The sequence below is a fragment of the Idiotropiscis lumnitzeri genome, chromosome 4, assembly GCF_059441095.1.
Source record: "Idiotropiscis lumnitzeri isolate Australia: NSW breed Sydney's pygmy pipehorse chromosome 4, RoL_Ilum_1.0, whole genome shotgun sequence".
Lineage (NCBI taxonomy): Eukaryota > Metazoa > Chordata > Actinopteri > Syngnathiformes > Syngnathidae > Idiotropiscis > Idiotropiscis lumnitzeri.
The window spans coordinates 30,243,002-30,269,416 of record NC_142394.1 but is presented as its reverse complement, the minus strand read 5'-3'; the positions used below and the strand labels follow the sequence as shown (position 1 = coordinate 30,269,416).

At 44.3% G+C, this 26,415-nt stretch overlaps 1 protein-coding gene across 3 annotated transcripts in view; it reads right to left on the bottom strand.

Annotated features, from left to right (window-relative positions):
* LOC148339150 (protein phosphatase 3 catalytic subunit alpha) overlaps window positions 1–26,415 on the bottom strand; it is a 52,050-nt gene that overhangs the window by 8,740 nt on the left and 16,895 nt on the right. For all 3 annotated transcript variants that reach the window (XM_088292352.1, XM_088292354.1, XM_088292355.1), the window contains exons 2-11: window positions 20,370–20,570; window positions 13,528–13,652; window positions 12,775–12,886; window positions 12,512–12,657; window positions 11,503–11,642; window positions 9,251–9,328; window positions 7,478–7,572; window positions 1,897–2,022; window positions 1,740–1,811; window positions 479–563 (exon numbers count right to left, since the gene is read on the bottom strand). In XM_088292352.1, the coding sequence (XP_088148478.1) occupies window positions 479–563; window positions 1,740–1,811; window positions 1,897–2,022; window positions 7,478–7,572; window positions 9,251–9,328; window positions 11,503–11,642; window positions 12,512–12,657; window positions 12,775–12,886; window positions 13,528–13,652; window positions 20,370–20,570 (1,180 nt within the window). The remainder of the gene's footprint in view (window positions 1–478; window positions 564–1,739; window positions 1,812–1,896; window positions 2,023–7,477; window positions 7,573–9,250; window positions 9,329–11,502; window positions 11,643–12,511; window positions 12,658–12,774; window positions 12,887–13,527; window positions 13,653–20,369; window positions 20,571–26,415) is intronic.

Here is a 26,415-nt window from a genome sequence, read left to right as displayed (position 1 = left end):
TTAACACATACACATTACATAGATGCAATTAATTGAAATTTAATTCCGATGATTACACTTAACGATTAAAAATGGTCAACTTGAAAAACAAAACAAAACGATTATTATACACACTTTATATGATTATATATGAAACGTTAGAATTGTACTCATAGTGAGTATACTTGAGTTCAAAATTTGGGCGTTGAAATTGAAATTGTCTATTTAGCTGTTACAACAGTTTGATGGCAATTTATAAATATTAAGCACGTAAACTCTAATTCACTCTTTATTTTTCCTTGGTTTTAATTTCTAGATAAATTAAAATGGATTTTTCTTAATATTGTTTCCATTTATAATTTGTTTTTGTGTTTTGTACCTCTCCCTTAAAATAATCGTTTGAATAATCATGATTTCAACTATGACTAAAATAATCATGATTCAAATGATTTTTATTTTTAGAACGCATCTTCTCCGCCACAAGAAGGAATGTCGTTACCTGAGCACAGAGAATACTCGCGCCATCTTCCCAATGGCGCGGATCTTGTTGCGGATGACTTCCTTGCGTGCCGAGGCCGTTGCACCTGCGGGGCCAGACGTCACAAACGATCAGCCGCTGCTCACGTACGCGCGCTTCCAAGTTGCGCAATGACGTAACGGCGATTCAAATTGAGCCACACTTCACAGCAACGTCGCGTACATGCCGCCGGTGTTACATCATCAATCACAATCCCCGACACGCACGTCAAGTATCTTTTCAACATTGGGATTACGGAAACGGTAGTACCTTGACTTACAAATGCAACCCAGCTCGATATTCACAATAGAAAAAGAGCAAACGGGAGAGGAAGGAAGAAAAAGTGACGTTAATCCCGTGACAGAGACTCTCCACGCTTCGCTTTTTTTGAGCCACAGGTTACATCTACAAAATGAGAAGGCGCCGCTGTCGGCCAGAGACGCCCACATTCAGACTAACCGGCTCCAGATCCTGGTGTCACTCACTAAGCCACGCCCCTTAAAGGCTGTACATACAGTATGCTTTATAAACACCGCTTCTTTTTTAGGATGCAATACAGGCGTTAACGGAAATGTCCAATCTTGTCAATCGATTTGAAACATTCGAAGTCAGGGTACCACGATACGAGCGGCTCTTATTTGTGATGTTTTTTCCTGACGCTCAGGCACAATGACGAGCCCCCGGTCACAGGTTAGTGCTCGTGTCAAAAGCGGAGAGGGCAAGCACCTGGCAAACCTGCCGCACACGACTCGTGTTTGTACCTTTTTTGGGGGGATATATTAGCTGTCCTTCTCATGAAACACCCCCAGAAGAGGAGACAAGAAAAGGGGACAGAGAGGTCAGTGGATGGCTGCGGCATGAAAGAGGAAAGCGGCGAAGAGCGAGCGAGAGGAAGCAAAGAGAGCACGACAAGCACAAAGAAAAGCGATGCCTTGAACACAAAAACTCTGGAAAACAGAAGAAGACAAATTAGATGAAGTAAAAAAATAAGCACGTCACAGCATGAGAGTGAAGAAATGATAATGTGAAAGAAATGGAAGAAAAAGAATACAAAAATAAAAAAAAAAGAGAGAGAGAGGTTGCGATTTGAAATATACTGTGCAAGATAAGCTTTCGGGAGGAGAAAACACACGAGACTGAACTAAGTATGCGAGAAAAGATACGTGAAGGGGAAAAGACTAATTGTATTCCTTTCGCATCCTGTAGGGGGCATCACAATCCATTCTCAGTCGCGCTCGCTTACCATCCAGCTCCTCGTCGGTCGTCAGCTCGTCGTTGGAGCAGATGCTCAAGACGTTCACCAGCATCTCCGTCACTGCCAACGGGAAAACAAAAATCCTTCAAATGTCATCAAAGCCGTCCGAAAAGAATCATCGGGCGAACGCGAAAAGCTGGCCGACCCTTCTCGCCGACGAACGGCAGCGACCAGGTGAACACGTCCATGAAGTTGGGCAGCCAGTAAGGGTGAGGCGAGCAGTTGAACTGTCGAATGTTCATCACGTTGTTCTCGTACTTCAGCACGGCCGCTGCACAAAAACAAAACAATGAGACTCGTTGCAGACAATTTCAAGTGCTGAAATGAGCTCGGCAATAAACTTCTTTTCCTTCCAAAATCATCGGAGAAGAGTTGTAAAACGCAAACTCGCCCCTCACTATGTGGGAGCCGCGCAGCATTACGTCACCTCGAGATTCCAAGTCTGAATTAGTGACAGACAGAGTCGATTATCGGGCCGATATTTGGCATGGCCTTTTTTTAAAAAATTTATTTAATTAAAATTAAAAGCTGGTTTATTTTGGCCTGCTGTAGCACACTTCTCGCTCTCTCTCTCTGCTGCGCTGGTGACCCTGCCTGCAGAAGCAAATTGCCCCACCCACCACAGTCTGATTGGTTCCTTGTGCAGTGGGTAGCAACCAATCAGCAGTGAGCTGCCTGTTTGCTTTTTCACCTCGAGTCACACGCACTGCGGGAGAGGTCCCGCGAGCAGAGGAAGATAAGCCGACAGACTGCCACATTTCGAATAAATCTCAGTCGACGACAACTCACAACTAAAATAAAACTATTTGCCGTCGTAAACTTTAACGACCTTTTGGTTTTCATTGACGTATAAGAAACGCAGCTGAGGCCACTTTTCATTCGACTTTCAAAACTAAGTTGTCTATTTTATGAGATTGAAAAAAGCTTCAAGATGTTGTAAATCACGAAACGTGCCTCAAGGCAATTAAACTAAATCAAGTTTTCGAGTTGTTGTTTTTCCAAATGTTGACAGCGTATGGCCCCTTTTTTTTCAACAAAGGAATATCGGCTTCAAATATCGCTCATCGGCCTCCCTGACTACTCATAATCGATATCGGTATCGGCCCAGAAAAAAGCACATCAAATATTTTTTTGGGGAGGTCCCTTTCAGTCCTAAAGAGCTCCGATGATAATCCAGCATGCGACCTCAGTCATGATTAAAGGAACGCAGAGCTAAGGGGCCTACGAGGGATGCCAAATGCCGGCAGACCAGATCGGGTGTCGCCGCTGCGGGGTCACCGCAGGGGACTTTCCCGCCCCCCCACAGCAAACATCTCCGCACGTCACCTCGCTAGCGACACAAAACGGGGTCAGAACGCATCCTACTCGCTCGAGCTTTGCCTCATTCTGGGAGCGAGTGTCAAATCCATGAACGTGCCCAAGTGGTCTCGTGCCAAAATCGCAGTTTAGCAGTCGCACTCACACGGATTTTATACGGAATGCTGAAGAACAGAACACAGAAGCGACCCCATCCCGAGATAAAGACAGCAATCAACGGAACATTTCTCAACGCACCGGAAAGGGGAAGCAAACTGTTAACAGCTTGAAGTGAATCATTCTGGGACTTGACAATTAGCCTTCCTGGCTGAGAGCGAGACGTCGCGTTTGGACCACAAGCGAGGAAGTCAAGAGATTCACGTTGACAAGCAGGAAATACAGTCGCTATTTTGAGTTGGCTAAAAAAAAAAAAAAGTAGGCATTCTGTGCTGTCGACAAAGTGTTATTGAGCTTCAAAAACAAAACCACCATGTCAAAAAAAATGGATGATTCAAGCGTAAGAAGAAGATCCCACAAATGGCTCCGTGGGGTCCCCAAATGTAATTCATAAAACAATGTACATTCTAAATGTTAAGACTGACTTCAAAAATATTTTTGTTACATGAAGTCTCGAAGACTTAAAGTCAGAAAAGGAAAGGAACCATTTCTGTTCAAAATGTATTTCCAATTAAGTCGTCAATTTCATGTTAAGCGGCATTGCTGGCACCTGCTGAACTTGTAATCGAACTGAGTTACTTTTAAAATCAAACAATCCGTAACTGAACACAGTTACAATTCCAATATTATTATTATTATTATTTATATAGCGCATTACTTTTACAGTCAGTGGAGTAACTACGCAACTTGTTCCCGGTAACCATGGCAACGCTGTGTTTAAAGCATTCGAGGACTTCAGGCATAAAATATTTTCTGGACGGCGTTTCAAATCTCGCCAATTGCGTCCGGACCGCATCCACGCTGATGACCCGCAATACGAACGCCGACATTCTCTGAACGATGAATACGGCCCAAAAGGTTCGCTAACTTTTGTTTTCCCGCGTTGGGCCGCACGCGGGAAAGCGACGGCGCTCGTGGGTCGCCGCTGCATAAACACGACATGAAGCGTGAGCGTCATCGAGGCGGCGCTTGATTGAACGCAGCCGCGGACGCTGGTGAGGAGGCAGACGTTAAGGTCAGCGCTCCCTCAAGGCACATTCCCTTTAAAGGAACGCCAACCTCCCCGACAAGCTGCGCCGCACAAAACAAACGCGCCCCGATGTTGTAAAAACAAATGTCACTTCTCCGTAGGAGGGCCCGCGCTTGCTCAATTTAAGGCCATATATCAGCCACGAGGTGTCTCTGCTGAGCCGACAGCGACGAGCTGAGTGCAGTGCGGTGGCGGTCAGTTGGGGGAGCTGATGCCCAGACCGCTGCCATGGCAACAGCGAGAGGCCACGCCTGCTCATTCATTATTTATTTGGGAGTGCCTCCAGCTTGTTTCCCCGGCAACGGCCGCTGTTAATGCCGCTGCTGTGAGATCCGCGGAGATTCCCAACATCATGGCCTGACTTAATGCGCGTCGCCTCTTGGATCGGGTTGCGCCGCGCGGTTCTTAAAGTCGCCGGGTCGAGACCGACGAAGTCAACTGGGAACGAATGGCGATTATCCATCACGTGAAATGAGAGCGGCCATGTCGTCTATTTGCATCTGGCGAGGAACATTTCAAGATTGATAGAACTGTTTTGAGTGTCTTTGGCTCCTCAAGTGTCAGCTCAAGAATAACAAAACACGGAGGTGTGGTGAAGACGACTGCGAGCAGTTCCACCAACGAACGGAAGGAAAGACGCCAAAAATACTCCCAAAAAGTTCTGCTTTGTTTGCCTCTGTATCTTTAAACAAATTCATAGAAACCTGATGAAAAATGGAGTGGATGGCACACATAATTGTAAGACCGGTGTCAAACTCAAGGCCCGGGGGCCAGATCTGGCCCGCGACTTCATTCAAATCGTGTGCGTCCACTTCCTGTTTCGAGCACATTTTTAACAACATTGAGATATGAGATATTGACATTTATTTGTTACCAATCCTCCATTTTTAAAAAAAATGAAAAGAATTGTTGAACAAATAATTACTGATTAACAGCATTTGAGCGATAAAATCGTACTCCGCGCGACGTCAGGGTGAAATGTCCTTACAGGCACGATTAATATCAACGGGGTGCGGAGAAAGACTTGATCCAGTCGCTATCCCCTGCGCAACATTGTTCTTCATGTTTGTGTGACGCAGCGGGTGGAGAATAAAAAAAAAATATATCAATAAATAAAAAATGGAGAAGGATGGCTGCAGGAAACGGAAGGGAAGCCTGCTAATGGCCAGAGTGCGAACAGATGGGCCGGCATCTGTAGCAGGGAATTCTCCTCTGTCACGGGGGGGGGGCTGCCTGGAATGAACCCCCTTCAAGCGTACCTGCCGCCCAGCCAAATGATAACACGCCAGGAAGGGGCTCACTCGGACCGCACTTCAGCTCCATCAGTCCGATCTCGCTTGCAAACACACGAGAGGAAGAAGGCTTTTTTTTTTTCGCGCTGACGTAAGCTCGGACAAATCGAGCCCGAAGACTGCGATAGCGATCCGTGGTTTTTTTTTTTTATTTTATTTTTTTATTGTCGCTCTTGGCGCGGGAAACCTTTGCGATATTTTGCTTTTATTACAGCCAAGCAGCAAAACCATTAAAGGGTTGTTGGCTTTCGGGTGCACTCAATAACCATCCAGCAGAAAACATTCCATTCATTTGAAACCACAAGCAATATTGCCAACTCTCCTACCCCTCAACACACACACACACACACACCCATTGCAGTCACTTCAAAAGCCAGAGAGTGCAAACCACAACTGAAGCACGGAAGTACAGAACATTAACAACTTCAATTATAATATCAGTCCCATCCAATCGTGTTCGGTCGTTCCGCTATGTTGAGCTCGTTTACTCACGTCATATGTTTGCATTTCTCGCTGCAGCAGTTTATTTTTTGGTCCAATCCGATTTCAGCCTTTGTGTGTTGAAAATCTGAAATATGTGAGCAACTGTTCCTTGAAGCAACCACATTTCCAAATTAGCCGGCCCACAATCATGTCAGCAGTTTGACGGCTTCTGATTGGTTGGTCGGAGCAAAAGACGATTTTACTCCTAAAACACATCTGTTGCAACCTGCACATATTAAATATTCAGCAACTGCAGTGAGCAGAATTATTCTTTTTTTTTTTTTTTTGCTAAACATTGATTGGTGCCGAACTGGCCGTGGGATCGAGGGCCACCTCAGTGCGTGTGCGTGAGCATAATCACGCAACTTGTTGTGCGCTGCCGCCTGCGCTTTCTTGACAGGCAATGCGCCACCACCTCGTACCGAGAAAAAAAAAAAGTCTCATTGGTTCATGGGGCCGACTGCCGGCGCCGGATTGATGGAACCTACCGATGCCGCCCCCCCCCCCCCCCTTTCCAGATTTATGTGCACACTTGATTGGCCATCAATCACCGGCCGTGCTCGCTGGGCTGGGCGAGATGCTCGGAGCAGGCGAGATTCATTACTGAGGCGTGCTTGGTTCAATCAGTGGAGAAAATCCACATGAGTGATTAGAGAGGCATCAACAGGACCCTCCAAACTGATGAAGCTTGGGGGTCCGTTAAATCATGTACAATAAATGATGATGTAACTTTTTTCTTTTTTTTAAAGTACAGTACCAGTCAAAAGTTTGGAAATACCCTGTAATTCAGTGATATTTTTCATGATTTAAATTTTTTAGATTAATACTCAAATTATCAACACAATGAAGCAATATTGATGGAATTATTTGAAACAAAAAAAAATGTTCAAGCAATAATTGTTTGGACCTCTTGATGTGTTTCAGACCATTTCATGTTGAACGTGTTTTGAAACTTTTGACTGGCACTGCAAAAACCTACCAAGCTTGTTATAGTTTACGAAAACTAGGAAAATAACAATTTATTTGAAAAAAAAAATAAATAAATAAAAACAAAAATGATTAAAAAAAAACTCCGGAAAGTTTATAAAAGTAACTGAAAATAAATGTCTTTGTAAATATTAAATCTTGCTCTCAGCAAATAAAACTAACACACTAAAACTAATAAAAGATCAAATCAAACATTTAAAAAATATAGAAATGTGAAAACTAAATAAAACAAACTGAATTAAAAAAAATTCAAAATAAAAACTCAAAAGAACTCAAACTCCACATGGAGCCAATAACACAAGAGCAAAACTATTACTCCTCCCCTTAAAAGCTGTGTGATTGCGATATATCGCATAAACAGGACATACTTTCCCGAATGAAGTCCTTTTTTTTCCTCATATTATACCAGGAATAAATCGGGTGTCGTGCTTCTCACAGTGTCTTCCCAAACCTGGTCTTACCTTTGTTGTTGTAGACGTCAAGGTAGTTGGGTGCAGAGAAGATGGTGATAAGGGACGGGAAGCCAGTGGTCTGACTCTTTCTGTACATGCGATAGCTGGCGAACAAAGACAAGACGTGACGATGAGTTGACTCGGAATCAAAGTGGCTTCCCCTTCGGGATATGATTAGCGTGGCGCTCCTGTTTTTTTACGGAGACGCTGGCGTGTTTGTGTGGTAAGGTGACGCGTAGGCAAGCGGGCTGGGCGGCGCCCGGGGAATCAAATCCCTGTCCTCACTTTCTGCATGTGAAGTCATCACAAGCAAACACAAGCGTGGCTCACTTGCAACTCTCAAATTCAAGGAGTCGGTGGCGACTGGGCTTGGCGCATGATTGTATTCTCGAGCTGCGGATGATTTATGCACTATCGCACTCTCGCAGCAACTTTCGTTTCTTTCTTACTTGTTTTTTTTTTTGAAGATTGCAGCACTTTCAAAGCAAATGCGACCGAATAGCGGGTGTCCTCGTCCCCCGGGGCGCCAGCCTCATGTGTGGAGAGGTGTCCCATGTGACCACGTTACGGGCGGGAAACGATAAACAAGAGCGCTCCGCAGACCATTTAAAAAAAAAAAAAAGAATGAGTAAGTCAACAGCTTCAATATTGGATCGTAAAAGCGCCGAGGGGGCAGAATTTCTTTTGGATCCAAAAAATACAGGCTGTTAAATCAGATTTCAACAGTGGTGCGCCAAGCAGTTGGTACTTGGGCGTTGCCAGGCTGTCATTATTGTTGTGGGCCAGCCAGCCGGCGAGGAGGAATTCGAAACTGCGGATTGGTTTAACAATGCTAATATTAGTGATAGAACAATAGTTATATTGGCCCTTATTTTTTTATTTATTTATTTTTCTTAACTTTTAAGGCCAATAAATCAAAAGCTGGTTTATTTTGGTTCGCTGCAGCACACTTCTCTCTCTCTCTCTGTGCTGGTGGCCTCGCCTGCAGAAGCAGATTGGCCCGCCCACAGCACCATCTGATTGGCTCCTTGTGGAGTGGGTTGTGGCCAATCAGTAAGCTGCCTGCTTTTTCACCTCGAGTCACACGCACTACAGGAGGCAACAGGCAACAGACTTTGCAGAAATTTTCATAATGTCAGTCTACTACAACTCACAACTAAAAGAAAACTATTTGCCGTCGTAAACTTGAAAGAGATGTTTGTTTTCATTCAACCATAAGAAATGCAGCCGAGCCTGGGGGCTCCTTGCACTCTAGACTTTTAAAACGAAATTGACTATTTTTTCAAGATCTAAAATAGCTTCAACATGTTGTAAATCACTAATGTTGTTTCATAAACATGTGCTTCAAGGCAATTCAACTAAATCAGGTGTTGGAGTTGCTGTTTTTCCAAATTTTGACACCATTTGAACCCTTTTTTTCAACAAATGAATATCGGCTTCAAATATTGGTTATCGATACTAATAATCGATATCGGTCTTGAAAAATATATGGGCTCGCACTAAGCAATCAGAAGGTCTTAGGTGGGTAACATCTGATCAATCAATCTGATTGGACGAAAAATAATAATAATCTGAATCTTGGGTGACAAAAATAAGTGTGACGAGGAAGAAGAAATGATGCTGAGTGATCGTAAGCGCCGCGTCGCTTCACTTCCAACGCCATCGACATGAGGCGCTCTCGTCGCAGCGGCCTTCCTCTCCATGCTGGCTGCATTTTCATTTTGTCAAACGCCAGCGAGCAAAGCCGCCATCACATGATGAGGAAAGACGCGCACAACTCACCCGGCATCCTGCGCTTCATGGGCCCGGATGATAGATAATAAATTATTGTGATGTAGGAAGTCGCAAACAGCAGGGTAGCTGCAGCAGAAAAGACAAAAAAAAAAGAAATACCGTCAGTTAATTCGCACATCAAGACAAGGCAGACTGAAGCACATCACAGGAAATATAAAACAGTCAAAGTGTAAAGGCGACAACAGTCATCTTGTAGCGTGCAACCAAAGGGGACACTTTCAAAAAGTGGGTTTTATTTTAAATGTAAGCGTAAATGTCAAGTGAGACAAATGAGTCACAGTTTGGTGAAGTGAGAGAGGGAAATATAACAAAAAAAAACAAAACATTGGCTGGCAGTGTTTGAGTGTGTTTTATCCTCACGCTGATACAGTCAGAGGGGAGAGAGCAAAAAAAAAAAAAAAAAACCTTCATTTAACTCTTCAACCGCCAACTCGATCGGGAATAGTTTTCCACATCATGAGTGGAATATTGAGCTCGTAATGGATCAGCAAAAAAAAAAAAAAAAATGCTGAGACTTGTTAAAGCGAGCCAAGGAGTGAATTACAAAATGTTGGAGCGTCCATACCACGTGTCTTACTTTGTACTTAAGAAAAGACACTTGTGAAAATCAAATAAAATAAAATAAAGAAATAAAATAAAATAAACTTAAATTAAAAAATAAATAAAAATAATAAAATAAATAAAATAAAATCAAATTTAATTAAATTAAAAAAGAAATAAAATAAAAAATAAAATACTAAATAATAAAGTACTGATACCTAAACACCATTCATTGAGTAAAAGTACAAAAAAAAGAGCCTGAAAACAAAAATGAACACCTTCACCATCAACAGAAGAAAATAAATTAATTGTTCATGTGAATCGAGCAAATTGTGCCCAAATGACAAAAACACACACGCCTAAACGCTTCTTACACATTTTCGCTCTTGCCCCTAAATGTAGAGCACCATTTGCCATCCTTGACCAGAAACGCGGCATGACGTCATCACCAAAACGGAATGTGTAAAGGCTATCCGCAAGATTAGCCGACCGCAGAAGAAAATGCATACTTGGCCACCGGAGGCATTTGTGACTGCTTGTGCTGGCTCGCCGCAGGCCCGCCACAGCCAAGGAAGCATCACTCAGGCCGTAATGAACGGCGGGGACTGCTGAACGCATTAGCAAGGGAGGGCTGGGCTGCGCCTGGTGGCGACGTGCCAGCTCATTACATTCTGTGGCGGCCTCAGCCGGGCTCGCTTCTTGCATTTCTTGCCTTTGCTCACTGACTTCACTCCATCCAAGCTAATGTGGGCTACATAAATCCTGCCGAGCGTCTCGCGAGCGTCACACTCGGCTCTGCGACTTTACAGGATCAACAATATGAGGACGTAAGAGATGAAAATTTGGCAAGAAGGGGCAGATGGATGATGCTTGATGTAGGCTCAAATATTTAGTCTGGGTATAATACGGTAAAGCTTAATACAGTTTTGCTTTATATGTTAGCTCAGGATGCACCGTAACTGTTTTTTTCCACCAATAACGGATGACTTGCTGCATCTTTTTTCTTTTTTTTTTAAATACTACACCCCATACAATTATTAGAATTTATTAGGAATTTAACGATTAATCGAAAATCCATGTAAAATCGATTTAAACTTCTTAAAATGTGCATCGATGTAAAAAAAAATATATAAAAGAATCAATGTGGAAATTCTGATCACAAAATGATTTGCAATTATAACAGCCTCATTTATTTATCTATTTTCATGTTTAGTTCCGACACTAACAAAACACTGATAAGATAAAAATGTAGATAAACACTCAAAATGATTCATTTGATTTCAATTTTTTTTTTGTAATGAAATTAAAAAATTAAAATTAGTTACTCATTTTTTAAAAAAACGTGACCCAAAAATGTAAACGAATCAAAATCGGGAAATCAAAATCAAAAATTGAATCAAACCGGGCTTGAGTGAATCGTTACATGCCAAGTATGATTCTGATTCTCAATGTTTTTTGTTTCCATATACACTTGACTTCATGTATCTGACAATACTCCAGCTGCAGGGTTGCAGTTATTGAATATTTTTGTACTCAAGTATCCTCCTTAAAATTCCATCGGCGACAAAATGTTTTTGCTTGGTTAAGGAAAAACAATGACGACACATGAGTAAACGAGACAAGATGTCACAAGACAATCTCAGGTCGGCAAGGCAATAACGTGTTCCACCGGGCCTCTTCTCATTATTCATGACACCGACCTGTAAAAGTAGGAACAGCCTCGGACGGTGTTATGTGTGAAATGCTCCTGGCTCTTCTCGTTCCCAAAGTCTTCCAGTGGGTCGGACCACAGCAGATCGCACATGGGGCCGTACGCTGGAGGCTCTTTGAATCTGTCTAGCTGCGAACAGAAAGAGTGGATGTCAGCAAATCTGGACATTCCCCATCTCAAGGGGCGGCGGGGTGGGGGGGCGTCCATCTTGCCGAGTCAGCCGAAAATGAAATCACAGGCCCAACGGCTCGGCTTGCGAACGCCACACGAGCAAACCCGAAAAAAAAAGTTGAGCCGCCGTGACGCTCGTCACCCGAGCCCTGAGGCACTGTGATGTCATTTTCAGTCGCCGGCAAGTGGCAGAACAAAATGGCCGCCCCCTGAGGTGGATTTTTCGGCTTCATTCATATTTCACAAATGCAACATGAATCAGAATACTGTGTTCAGAGAACACATTATTGAACAAAAATATTTGGACTTTAAAACTGACTTTGGCGTGGACGCCGGCAATTCATTTTGAAGCCATTGAGCGCGACAAACGCGTCGCATCATGCCGCACTACGGATCTATGGTCGTCATGGCAACGATGGAAACACAAGCATCCGAATGACAAAAGATCAAACGGCTCCGTCTTGTCCCTTTGAGTCGTTTCGGCCGCGATTCGCGACGTTGCGCGTCGCTTTGAGCAAAAGGAGAGGTTGTTGGCAGATGACCGCGTCTGTCCCGTGATGGACACTCGAATATGGTCGGATTCGTGACGCATGCTCTCTGATTAGACGCCCACCATCCATTTGCAATGATTGAATTAGTCCGATAACGGCAACCGGGTCGTCGAGCTCTTTGAATTAGCGCAAAGATTCAGTGTGCCCGAGCAGCATTTAAGAGCGTTCTCGCCACAGTTGCTTTCCCTCAAGTATGTTCGCCCACTAGTAAAACACACACAGGCAAAGGAGGGGAAAAAAAAAAAAAAAAAAGAAAGGCTCAAATCGGCCACATACTTTCCTGATGTCGTCAAGATTCGTGATTTCGGGAGAAAGTCCTCCGTGTACACAGAGGAACTGCTGGTTCATAAGTGCAGCCAGGGGAAGGCAGTCGAAGGCGTCCATGCACGCGTCATACACCCTCTCGGAATACTTAATTCTACCTGGAAGAGAGAGGGAGGGCGTGGCGGGAGGAGGGGAGAAAAAAAAACAAACAAAAACGGCAAGTCAAACAAGCCCACGGGGAAAATGGGACAACGTTGATCGGCGAACCAACTTACATTCCTGCTTAAATGTGAAATACTCTGTTAAATGTCTACATTCGTGGTTCCCACGCAGCAAAAAAAGCGTTTTGGGGTAGAGGATCTTTAAGGCCCACAAGTACAGCACACACTGTGGGCAAACAACAACAAAAAGGCAGTGAAGACTTCAAGCATTACGCTCGGCAAGCACGCAAAACGTTTGGCAAACGTGACAAATTTGATTGAGCAAATCTCAAAACGGAAGGAGGAGAACTATTGAAGACGTGCGCCGGAACCACGTCACGTTCTAAAAATACATTGTGACACTTTTTCTGGGGAGCCCAGAAGCAGGCAGCTACTTACTTTTTTTTTTCTTTTTTAATTTCACATCATCAGAAGCACTGACCTACATTGGCAACCCAAATTCACATTTTTATTCCATTCAATTGTTTTCATTTATTCCCGCCCTCAATTCTCTTCATTTGGTTGTGTTTCTTTGGACTGCAGGTGAATATGGCGACCTGCTTGATTAAAAAAATAAATAAATAAATAAATCTATGTCCTGCTGAGCAAGAAAGTTTTGTCTGTTGATGTGAGGCCCAATTTCTTGAATTTTCCTTCCCATCCTGCTGACTTAAAGTGCTTTATAAATTCAATTCTGTCGAGTTTCTGTACTTTTCCTGATAGCGGTGCTATTAAAAGGCAGATTACGTCGGTTAACTGAAGGCCGCTGGTATGAAAATGCGGCGCGGCAAAAAAAAAAAAAAAAAAAAAAAGCCCAACACCACTCACTTCAATACTGAAATACCCTCTGTCGACGTAGTCCCCCAGGAAAAGGTAGCGTGTGGATGCTGGGGAGCCGCCCACTTCGAAGAGCTTCATCAGGTCAAAGAACTGCCCGTGGATGTCGCCGCACACTGAAAATTGGACACACACACACGCGTGAAGCAGACAGCCCAACACTGGAAGAACCATTTGCATATTTCCAATGCTGAGTGCCAAAGCGTGCCACGGGGGAATAATGGATGCATTGTTTGGCATTTTGAAACAAGCGTTCACTCTGGCAACATTTCATGGCGTTTAAAAGACGGAAACAAAACGTACAGCGGTGCCGTGGAATCCAATCAGGCAAAGACTTTGATGATTATTCGTCTTGGGTTATTGTACAGGCGTTTCATGAAAAGCATTTTGTGAGTCTTCTGGGAAAAGTGAGATCAAAATAAAAAGCGTTAACTAAGTGAAGGACACGCTTATGATAGTTTGGGAATTTTCGTTCGAGTTACTCCGCTTTGATTTGACTTTTTAAATTCCGATAGTTTTCATTTGTTTTTTGAGCAAGTTTGTTTTTTGTTTTTTAATTTTTTGAAAATGCTTCCTGGTAGTTTTTGTCTTATTTTATTCATGTATATTTCTTCATTTATTTTGCAACATATTCATGATTAAAAAGTCATCATTTCTATTTTGAAAATGTCCTAAACAATCTCCATCTATTCATCAATCGTACGCCTTTTTAATTTGAAGCTGCCATTTGAATCTGAAGAAGTTATTTAAATTCCGCGGCGGCAAAGTCAATTTTTGTTATTTTAATATATTTGTCGAGTGGGAGGCAAAAAAAAAAAAAAGTCACGAAATATTGTTTAATGAAGTGAATATGATTAACGTATTTTGTTTTTTCTTTTATTCCGTTAACAAAAATGTTTCTCCAATTACCGTTCCACTTTTTTCTTTTGTTACCTAAACAACCTTGGTGGAGGAATGCACACATAACGTGACGAGCCTCTCGATTCTCTTCTACCAAATGTCTCTATCGGCCTACTAGAGACCTTGAAGCCATTCAACAAGCTCGCCAGATTACATCTGAGCACACCAGGCCTTGCCAAACATCCTGAAAGTCCATTGACGGAAAGCGCTGGAAAACATGTCGGCGCCTTCACAGACACTCGCTTGGAGAAATCCATCCCGATGCTGCCTCGAGTCTCTTTTTTTTTTTTTTTAACCTCCACTTGAATTGTCCGCAATACTTCGTGTAGCGCGATTATTCCCAGCGGGCTCGCCTCTGGATTGATCCGACGCTGCAATTTCACATGACGCCCAAACGTATTCACGAGACGGGGGTGGGGCTGCTTTTGCTCCTGAGCACCTTCACATTCAACATCCGTAGGTCAATTCAGTGACTAGCGAGAAACCGATTATCATCCGGGCCGAATATCGGGGCCAATATTTGGCATTTTGACAATTATCGGCATCTGCGTTTTTTTTTTGTTTTGTTTTTTTACTTTCAAGGTCGATAAATTAAAAGCTGGTTTATTTCGGAACTTCTCTTTGATGTGCTGGCGGCCCTGCCTGCAGAAGCAGACCGGCCCGCCCACAGCACCAGCTGAGTAAGAAGGCAGTAAGCGACCCGTTTGCTTTTTACTTCGAGTCACACGCACTACAGGAGAGGTCCCGCTAGCAGAAGAAGATAAAGCCACAGACTTTGCAAAATTTGGATGTCAGTCTACTACAACAAGGATAAGATTAAAAAAAAAAACTAAACCAAAACACTACTAGTTTAATAAACACGTACTTAAAGGTGTTTAAACTAAGTCAAGTTTTGGAGTTTTTTTCTTTTTGAAAATTTGGACACCATTTGACCTCATTTTTTCTAGAAATTAATATCGGCTTCAAATATCGGTTATCGGCCTCCATGACGACTAATAATCGGTATCGGCATCCGCCCTGAAAAAAGCTGTGACGGAGCAGCTCCGTCAAGAAGGACGGTACAGCATGGTCCCGGGGGGGGGCAATTGCGCACACGCATGCACCGCACATTCCCATACTGATGCTTTCAATTCCATCCCGTTTAATACATACGCAGCCACCTGGCACCACGTCAGTCACAGTTTTAATAGAGCGACCGAGGGTTTTATTAAGAATGGAAGCATACATGGACACACACACGCGCGCACGTTCAGTTTAACACTCACCAGTCACGAGACGCGGGGCAGACAGACACGACATAGAGAAAGACCAAACAGCGGGGGAGCTTCCGCGTTTCTTAAATCTGTTTGTTTCGCGCGACAATTCTGTCAGCTGATGCCCAAGGGGAGGGGCAAATCATTGTTTGGAAAGAGGGAGGATGAGAGGTGCTGCAGTGAAGGTCGTACTGGAGAGCGAGACAGTGACGCATTTTGCAACGTAGCTGACATGGTAGTTGTGGTCGAATTCCATTCAGTGCTTTTGTAAATATATAGATAGACACCCTTTATTTTTGTAAATGACTATATTGTCACTTTTTGGGGTTTTGGACTTTTTGGGGACTTTTCACTGTGTTGCACTTTGGAAGGGCTGCACAATAAACATCACGGTTGCACATATTCTGGCGACGCCATTTGTTTTTGGGGGGGGTCAAAATCCTATCACTCGTCTCTACTTTATTGACTTTTACATTTCGCCTGAATAAAATCTAAGTGACTATCTTGTCCATCCCGTGTGCAATCGCTGCCGTCGCCTGAAAATTGGATTTGCACGTCCAAAGTCTCTTTAAACTGCAAAGAAAAGCGCGGAAGCAGTCGGCTAATGAAGCAGCTAACGACGAGGCGAGTACAGTCAAATGTGTTTGCATAGCATCGGGGCTTTCAGCAGTTTTACGGCGCGCATCTCCAAATAAAAGAAAGAGGCAACCAATTAGAGCGAGCCGGAGGACAGCGCTGAAGAGCAATTAAGTCCGCTTACGAGTCTCACGAGACGGCGGAGGGAATCGACTCTCCTGGAGTGGATCGTAAAACCTCCTTGTTACTACAAAGTATTTGTCTTTCATTATACCCACACGGTGACACCGTTTCAACGCACACAAAAAAAAAAAAATGTCTGGAGTCCCTTCCGCAGTCAAGCCAGCACGACGACAACGGCTATTTTCGATGGCTTGTTAGGTTGCTGATGGTGCAAAAAGAACGACTTTGGACTCAAAAGCAGTCAAGTGCATTCTGCTACTTTGATGAGCTGGCACGTCAACAGGAAGTCTCATTTTTTTCAACTCGGACCGTTGAAGAAGCGCAAAACTTTCATGGGAAATTAGGAATTTTATTATTTTTATTTATTTATTATTTTTATTTATTAATTTCTGACAGCGATCAAAATTGGAATCCGAGAGGACTTTACATCATTTTTTTACACGGATTTAAAAAAAAAAAAAATCAGGTATCTTTTGTCATTTTTTCAGTTTTGAAGTTTGACCGATCAAATCTTGCGCAATACTGATTGTAGCAAGCTTTGCAACTTACAGCAATGTCGAGAAAAAAAAGTCCACCTGTTGCTCAAACTAACCCATTATTCATAAATATTCGGAAATATATAACAGTACCTCATTTCTTCTCCTAATTACTACTCTGAACATATGATGTGCGGCAGAAAAAAAAAAACAAAGTCAGATTCGGAATGATCGCAAAGGATTCATCATTCGAGTGCAATCCTCATTCCTCCTCGATGCGCATTTAAGGCAACGGACGGAGATTCGACGATCCTTGTGTGAGAATAATTACGGAGATGCAATGCAGGGAAGCAATAAAGAGCGCTTCTATTCAGACAAACCGCAAGAATTTACAGGTGATTCATCTTGGTTCCTGTTGCGAAGGATGCTTATTGCTATGGAAACGCCGGAGTCATTGAGAAAGAGAAGTAATCAAAGCGGGGAGGGAGGACGGAAGAGTGGCACACTCTTCAGCTCAATCCGTCCGTCACTCGGCTTCAGTCCACCTACAGACGTGCGCCGCCCCCTCCTTGTCGCTGCAAACGCGAGGCGAGAAGCCAGCCCACATAAGAACAACAGGTGGGAGTAAATTAAGCGCAGCGAGAAACAATTCGTGCTGACCAGAGCCCGTTCGCCGCGCTAAAAGCGAGCTCGCCGAGAAGCGGCGCATCAGCAGGCTGCAGCTCCTGTGAGTGGGAGGGCCGTCGGGCATTACGCAACGTCGCTTCAGAACCTACACAGGCCACTCCAAGGCCGGTCGGGCTCATTGAGGCCAACTGAGATGCAATGACAACAACAACAACAACGGGGTCTTTTATTATGCCCCCCCCCCTCCATATACTGCAAGCCGTGCACTTAAAAAATGGTGAGGTATACATGCCAGACACATCTAAAAGGGAAAAGAAGACAATATCGATATAAAATCAAGTAGAATGCGCTGTAAGCACATTAGAGATAGACCGATATGCTTTTTTCAGGGCTGATACCAATATTAGTAGTCATGGCGGCCGATAACTGATATTTAAAGCCGATATTCTTTTGTTGGAAAAAAAAAGAGAAAGGGGGGTAAAATGGCGTTAAAATTCGGAAAATTAAAAACTCCAAAATTTGACTTATCGTATTTTCCGGACTATAAGTCACAGCAACTCTGGAGAGAAAAAAAAAGAAAAAAAAAAGAAAAAAAAAAACCATATCCAAGCCGCACCAGACTATAAGCCGCAGTTTTGTATGTTGAAAAAAATTTGTTGTTTGCCGCATGTACAGAACGATTTTGTACTGTGAAGGCACATCAAGCAAAAAAAGAAAAAGCAAACAGGCAGTTTACCGATTGGCTGCAACCTGCAGCACAAGGACCCAATCAGATGGTGCGGTGGGCGGGCCAATCTGCTTCTGCAGGCAAGGCCACGAGCACGCCAGAGAGAGAGAGAAGTGTGCTGCAGCAAGCCAAAATAAATCAGCTTTTAATTTATCGGCCTTGAAAGTTAAAAAAAAAAAAAAGGCAGATGCCGATAATCGGTTCGGCCGATAATCGGTCTATCACTAAACCACACCCTCCTCAACTGTCAATCCAATATCTCTACGATGACTTGCTCAAAGGGAAGCTACTCATCTAGCATCTTCCTTATGCCTAAACACAACGACGTGTGTAAGGGGCGGAAATCGATTCGATTGAAGGCCGATATCCAACCGCAACAACAAGGCGCTCCCCCTTGCTGTTCCGCCTTCGCTATGAGATGTCCGCACACTCAGGGCTGACTTAAGGCGCTCTTAAACGACCACATCGGCTCGAATCTCCGGTTCACATTAGCTGTCAAGTCAGTCTGAGAAAAAACTATATAAAAATAAAACACCCCCGCCCCCTCCGCCTCCTCACTTTTCCGCTTCTCTCATGGCAGACAATGAGGCGCTCTAAGCAGCCACAGTGGAGTGAATAAAATGAATGTGTTCCAATTAGAAATGCGTGTTTAGCAAGGCATTACTGTAAAAGCATGTTGCATGGCGATGTGGCGCTCGAAGCTTTACTGAAAGGGGATGATGGTGTGTGTGTGTGTGTGTGTGTGTGTGTGACTTGTACTCTAATTGTCATAGTACACCCCCACCCCACCCAAAAAAAAACAAAAAAAGAAAACGCCACCAGCCATCTGGCGGGACCAGGAAGTAAGTGTGTGAGCGTGCCGTGTCGTGCTTCGTTGCGTCCACACAAAATATTTCCATACTAATTCGCCGGCCATGCGAATCGGACCGTGGTGGAGCGGCGAATGCTTCATCATAACTCATCAAAAGGACTTCGCCCCTCGCCACCCCACCCCACACATCTCATTGCCCCAACTCAGATCTTACATAAGAGACGCTGTCACTTCTTTTTTGCCTCCTCCGAGCGGCACGGTGGCGCCCGAAAATCTTCCAAGCCCGAGAACCCACTCGGAAAATAGTGAGTTGGGCGATCTGGAGTGGGCCGGCGAAATAATGGGAGGGAATGATGGGCCGTTGCCATAGATCCCGTGTGGGATTTGAAAAGCATCAAAGAAGCCTCATCAAAAAGTCTAATGGAGGAAGGAGCACTTGACCAGGAAGAAAGAGCAGCAACAGCGAGCGTCGTGTGCCTCAGTGAGCCTCCTGCCTTCAAATGTGGCGAGACGGAATCATTCCAGATGCTCGTTTTGGTCAAATTGTCTTTTTTTAAGTTTGCGCAGCAGTTACATTGTGACGTCATTGCTTTAAAAAATACCAATCATTTAAACTGTTGTGATGGATCAATTATCAGCCAGGCCGATTATCGGGGCCGACATTTGACATTTTGCCAATTATCGGCATCTGGATTTTTTTTTAATTAAAAGGCAAATAAATTAAAAGCTTATTTTGCCTCGCTGCAGCACACTTCTCTCTCTGCTGTGCTGGTGGCCTCGCCTGCAGAAGCAGATTGGCCCGCCCACAGCACCATCTGATTGGTTCCTTGTAGCAGCCAATCCGCAGTAAAATGCCTGTTTGCTTTTTCACCTCGAGTCACACGCACAACAGGTGCTCCGTGCACTTTTTGTCTGACTTTTAAAACTAAATTGTCTATTTTCTAGGATAAAAAAAAAGCTTTAACACATCACTAAAGTTGTGTCGTCCTTAAAAGCATTTCTACCAAGTCAAGTTCTGGCGTTTTTATTTTTCAAAATTTTGAGAGCACCTTAGCCTTTTTTTCAACAAATGAATATCGGCTTCAAATATCGGTTATTAGTCTCCATGACGACTAATAATCGGTATCAGCCCCGACAAAAAGCATATCGGTCCATCACTTTTAATTATAGCACAAACTATGATCCTTAAACTTAATAGAATTTGAATTTACAACCTAAAAAAAATCTCACTGGACCGTCGCATTGGAAATGAGTGAGTGAAAAGTGAGCCCGGCGCTGACCTGTGACGGGTGCCTCAATGTCCAGCAGGTTCTTCTCCGAGCGCAGGATGGCGGCGCCCTCCCTGATGAGCCGCAGCGCCACCGCCTCCTCCACGCGGCCCTCCTTGGTCAGATGCGCTTTCAGCACGTCAACTTTGGGCTTGCCCTCGCCGTCAAACACCTCTTTGGCCGTCAGTCGATGACTGGGTGGGAACGGAACGGCTGCAAGGGGGTGGGGGGGGGCGTAAATGTTAGACATCTCTATTTTGAAACCGTCTCATCATTTTTCCAGAACTAATGTTTATTCAGAGGCGAACACGTTTGCCGAGCACGGCTTCATTTCAGACGTCGCACATTGAACAGGTGTGACGCTTCAGGCAAGACCCGTCCGTGCGCTGCGGGCTAATGCTAATGCTAATGCTAACGTCCATCCTCGCTGAAGGTGACATCAGCGGTAACCAGACCGCTACTTTGGCATCCCTCTTGCTAAGTGAAACGATATTTGGTGTCCCAACGGACCCATTTTTAAATCAACAGCTGCGTTTTTTAAAACGGAACATTTCTAGAGGTGCAGAAACTTGCTAGTTCTCCCGGAACAAAATCAATTTCGGCCCGCTGTGCAGGACACCGCTGGATAATTCAGTTTTGTTTTAGGGTGACGTAATTCATCGATAAGCTTCTGACAATACATTAAAATAATTTTTTTTCATCCTTCACGTTCATTCTTGACCGGCAACATGTCACTCCTTCACCGCCGAGGACGATATTCGTCAAATGGGATCCAAGCGATTACGGCCGCGGACGAATATAAACGTCAAATTTGATTTTCAACGGGTAGACATGGCGAAGTGTCTCGCCAAGACCAAACTAAGACAGATTTCAACTTGTCCCGCGGCTCGTGAGGGGCAGAAATGTCAATCCAGTGCAAATTGGAAAAGTTTAGGCATTCTGAAAAGCCGAGCCTGGCCTAAATTTCATTCAAACAGAGTACGGAAACGTACGATATTGTGACAAAGGATGACACGGTTCATGGCGTGGATGACTCATGCTCAACTGGAGCCTTTCCGCAAGCCGCCAACGCTAACGCCGCATTTCTTCGTTGGGAATGATTTTTTTGCCTACGAAATCTCTCTCGGTCTTGTTATTATTGTTTTCTTGTCTCGGAGAGGGGCGTCGCGTTCCGATGTTGATATCAGTCCGTTATCAGCACAAAAAAACTATCAGATTATATCGGGGTCGACATCCAAAAGCTCAAGTATTTTTTGACGGCGCATCCTGTGTTTTATACTGAATGTAACAGAAAATATTTGGAATTTACCGAAGTAAACTTGAATTGGCGTTCCACTGCCGATTTTTAAAGAATGGAAAAAGGGCCAAACAAGCAATCGACTCGTTATTTTGGTCGACTTTGCGCCTCGTGTCATCAAAGACAATCTTCTGTGGGTCTTGAAAGATCCGTCAAGTCGGAAAACGTTGCGCAGTAAAGACTTCACGTTTTCTGCGTTTGTGTCCAAGGTCCCAAACGAGCCTTTGAGATTTACAGAGGCTTTGGAAACGAAATTGCGCAGTCCTTTCTGACGACAGAAACGTAAATGCACCGTTCCTTCCGAATAGTTGAGCAACTTACTCACTTGACTTGTTGCCAAAGACTCCACTTCATGCCTTCCCCCCCCCCCTCCCGTATCTGGGCCAATGACAAACCGGCGCCTAATATCGAGTTACACAAGGTCCCGAGCCGACCTCCCCTTCGCACCTGCTGCGCAACTCAAGCCTGACGCCAAGACCTTCGCTACTCTTTGACGCAATAACAGAGCTCGGGTGTGAAACGGTTAACGGCGCGCCGTTTTGCTGCCCCCGCCACGCCCACAGCAACAATGCGACCCTTTCACATGCGGACGTTTCTGCTCCGATTGGGAGGTCCCGCAAACCGGGGAATGATGAGCGGGCCGCCGAGGTGACATAAGACTTTGTAAAAGAATAACACTCTACACCTTGGCAAGAATAAGCGCAAAGAAAGGCCTTCTTGTTGCCTTCAACACATCCTCCTTTCATTGCCGACCAGCCAGGACAGTGGAAACGCGCAACTTTCCTCTTGTGGAATTTTCAACAGCCCGCTATTAACGCACACGTGTGCCAAAGCGTTGCATGGCACAAAGTAACGGGAGGCAGGAGGTGTGTGTGTGTGTGTGTGTGTCCCAAGACATGGCGATAAAAACAAAGCATGTGTCCACGTGTGTGAACATCATTTCCACGGCCGCGAGAGCATCGAAAGATGTGAAGCGTGACTTTCAAACGGCCCATTAGTGCCTCGCTTTCATGAATTCAACCAGCCGCCGCTTTGCGGATGCAGACGGCGAGCTGCACTGCAGGCGTGAATCGGGCATGTTGATCAGAGAGATGAAGCTAGTTCAGTAGATTTGCAGCAATTGGCTCGCTAAGAGCTGGAGAAATCGCACACCATCTTCCCATCTCATGCCAAAATGAGTCCTGGTGAAAACGCTGACGGTGCGTGGCGCGAAACCCCCCCCAGAGGATTTCCAACGCTCAGCTTGTCACTGTCCACCAAACAAGCCACACTTGACGCAAACGCAACCACAGAACGCCAGAAATAAATGGATGAGTTGAGATGTTGTGTTATTACGCGTAGTCAGCGCAATCGTAAGCGCAAAAAGAGTAATGGCGCCATACGCTAATTAAATATACCGAGCCTCATCAATTTGAAAAGAAAAACTTGGGGAGCTTTTTGAGAATGAAACCCTCAGTGCGAAGCCTTGAGTGGGCCAACAAGTGCCACTCGCTCTCCAGAAATGATCAATTTTCTAAATTGGAAAGGACATAATGAATCGGCGCAAGGTTTGGCTTTAAATCGGATATACGGTAAATTTTGCAACAATTGAACAAAGGACTGCAGAAGCGCAACCAAAAGGGTGCAACATATTCAGTACATTTCAGTCGTAACGAAAAGTGAATAATTCAAGGTCTTGTGAAAATGTCGGGCCTGCAAGCGTGAGGGCTGGTGACTAGTGACAGACCGATATGCTTTTTACAGGGCCGATACCGATACAGATTATTAGTAGTCATGCGTGTCAATAACCGATATTGGAAGCCGATATTCATTTATTGAAAAAAAGTGTTCAAATGGTGTCAAAAATGTAAAAAAATAAATCATCAAAAACAACTTGGTTTCAAAAGTCTAACGAAAAGTGCACGACGCTCCCATCCTCATTTGCTTTTCTTTAAAGTTTACGACAGCAAATACATTTTGATTAGTTGTGACTTGTAGTGGACTGACATTTATTAAAATTTGGTCAAATCTGTTGCCTCCCGAGATGCGTGTGACTCGAGGTGAAAAAGCAAACAGGCATCTTACTGCTGATTGGCTGCTACCCACTGCACAAGGAACCAATCAGATGGTGCTGTGGGTGGGGCAATTTGCTTCTGCATGCGGGGCCACCAGCATAGCAGAGAGAGAGCGAAATGTGCTGCAGCGAGTCAAAATGAACCATCTTTGAATTTATCGACCTTGAAAGTTAAAAAAGGCTGATGCAGATAATCGGCAAAATGCCCAATAAGAATCGGTCTATCGCTACTGGTGACAAAAGCAAAAGGGCCGCTATGAAATGTGCCAGCAGCACTCGGTGACGCATTTGCGTCCCGAACAAAACGCTTCTTGTAGCAAAGTGTATTTGAGTGAGCTGATTACATCTGTGCGCAGTAAAACGTTGGCAAGCAGCGGAGGAGAGCAGCAGGTGCCTTGCACGGATGGCTGAGGTAGAAACGGAAAAAGCCCAGAAAAGGGCTGCCGGGAGCATCGGAGGCAATAAAGACGCAAACGGGAAGTGAACACAAGTGTCGCCAGGGAGCCGTATCAAAGATGACTACCTTCCTCAAGTCATAAGACGCCCTCTCGCACGCCTTCTTTTTTTTTTTTCTTTCTTTGCCCTCTGCAAAGCTTTAATTCATGTCCCAAAATTCACCGCCTGGGGCCAAATTAGCAATCAGTTGAGACTATAACATCACCGCCATTTCTATTCAAGAGCCATCAATGTGCCAACCGCAATAACAACATATCCAGTGGAGACTTACAGCCCGGTGGTCTTAATTTGCAAGAAGACACTGACAGTCCGACAAGTGGGGCGGATAACGAGCCACCTTTTTCCACCTGGGTGCAGACCATTGTGGAAGATGTCAAGTGAGAGATTCGCACTTGGCGCCGATGCCTGTCGACGTACGCTAACCGTCCGGCCGCCAGATGGATGCTGTGAAATGCTGTCGGCAAGCTGCGGCGGTCCAGTTGCCGATCGCAACGGCGGCCCAAAAAGAAGCCAGAGAGCACTCGTGAAATCTTAACAGTATCTTAACAATTAGGCTGCTATGCTATGCCGATGTATCAGAAAGAGGCATGTTACGATTCAAGCCCCGATTCGATTTTTAGTCGCCGACATCGATTGGATTTTGTTTTTTTAAATCGCCGCCATGCTTGTCTCAATGTGGCACTGCAGCCATCCACAAAAGGCAAGTTGCACTAATTCTGTAAAACTACCAATAAATACTAAAATAAATACTTTTTCTCCATATTTCTTTTTATGTAGACAGGACCGAAATCATATGAAAAATTTTTGTATCAAGAAAAGAAAACCAAACACTTGAATTGATTTTTTAATTTTGCATTTCTTTAACCTTCATACAAAATAATTTGTTTTGCTTCTCTGGCATGCAGAATATAATCTACACATACAAAATGCGCTAACGTACATGAAGGCCAAAACGTGCAAATTTTTTTTTTTTTTTTCCACTGTCCCTGAATATATTCTACCGACCTAGGTAGTTTGGGTTTTATTGTCAGCTACAATTAATGACTTATGGCAAATGGGACATCACGCTGCGTTGCGTTGAGTGTTGCGATTTCCGAGTTTAGAAACGCAACACGGTACGTGGTTGCCGAGTGACCGCACTCGCATCAGAGCACGTGTGCTGTTGCTGTTCGAGCAACACGAGTATACAAAAAGTGTGTTTTGTTTTTAAGAAACGTGAGTTTGCTGTGTGCCACAACAGAAAATTACGTGTGACGTTCCAGAAACACACGCTAGCCCGTGTGCGTCACTTGCAGCAAGCTCGTGTCAGAAATTGAATTGGGCACCAGCCGCAATGCGCTTCGATTATCACCGCCGAGCTGCTATGAAAGGGAGCGTTACATCGTATTAAGTAATTTCACGCGCCCACTTTTGGACTCTGTTGCTAACGCTAACGGGATTTAGCCATGAAACTACGCGACCCACAATGCTTCTGCTCTGCAAATGAAAACAAATTACCCCGATTACGTTTTTGCAGCAGAGACATGAGAGAGCGGCTCTGGTTCACATGACGTTGTGATTTTTTTTACATTGATGCATACTTTAAGCTGTTTAAATCGATGTTATAATCAATTTTTGCAGAATTAAAACCAGACGAGAAAAGGATTTTCTTCCTTATTGCAAATGTGTCGGACGACGACGGTTTGTAATCAAGCCGATTCGATTCCTCCCAAATAAACGCTACAAGTTTCAACGTTGGTTGTTCAAGGGATGTCTTGGCGAGGTGGCAAAAAAAAAAAAACCTGTTAAAAAAGGCATTCGCATATGAGCTAATGATCAGAACTCATGGCCTCAATTTGAGGCAGGAAAAAGCCTCCGTGAATGTCAATCATGCAATTTTGTGCGAAACGTGGTCACAAATGGACAAGCCTTCCACTTCATTAGAACGACCTGGAGTCAATGTCATCATCAATAATGTTCATTAGCACCTATTAGTATGCAGCCAACCGCTCTTGACCATCGCGGCGAACATGCAAGCTCTTTCCGCGGTGCCATCGAGCAGGTGAGGAGATAAAAGCGAGTAAAGCGCGTTGCCAGGGAAACAGCCTGTAGAGTCAAAGTCTTAATCTTTTATCCATCAAAGCTTATTATGTGACGCACAAAAATGAGCCAAGACTGGGAAAAAAAATGGGAGCGGCAAACATGTTTCCGGCATGCTAAATAACAAACAAACTAGTGGAAACGGGCTATTTCTTGGTTGAGAGTACCCGTGA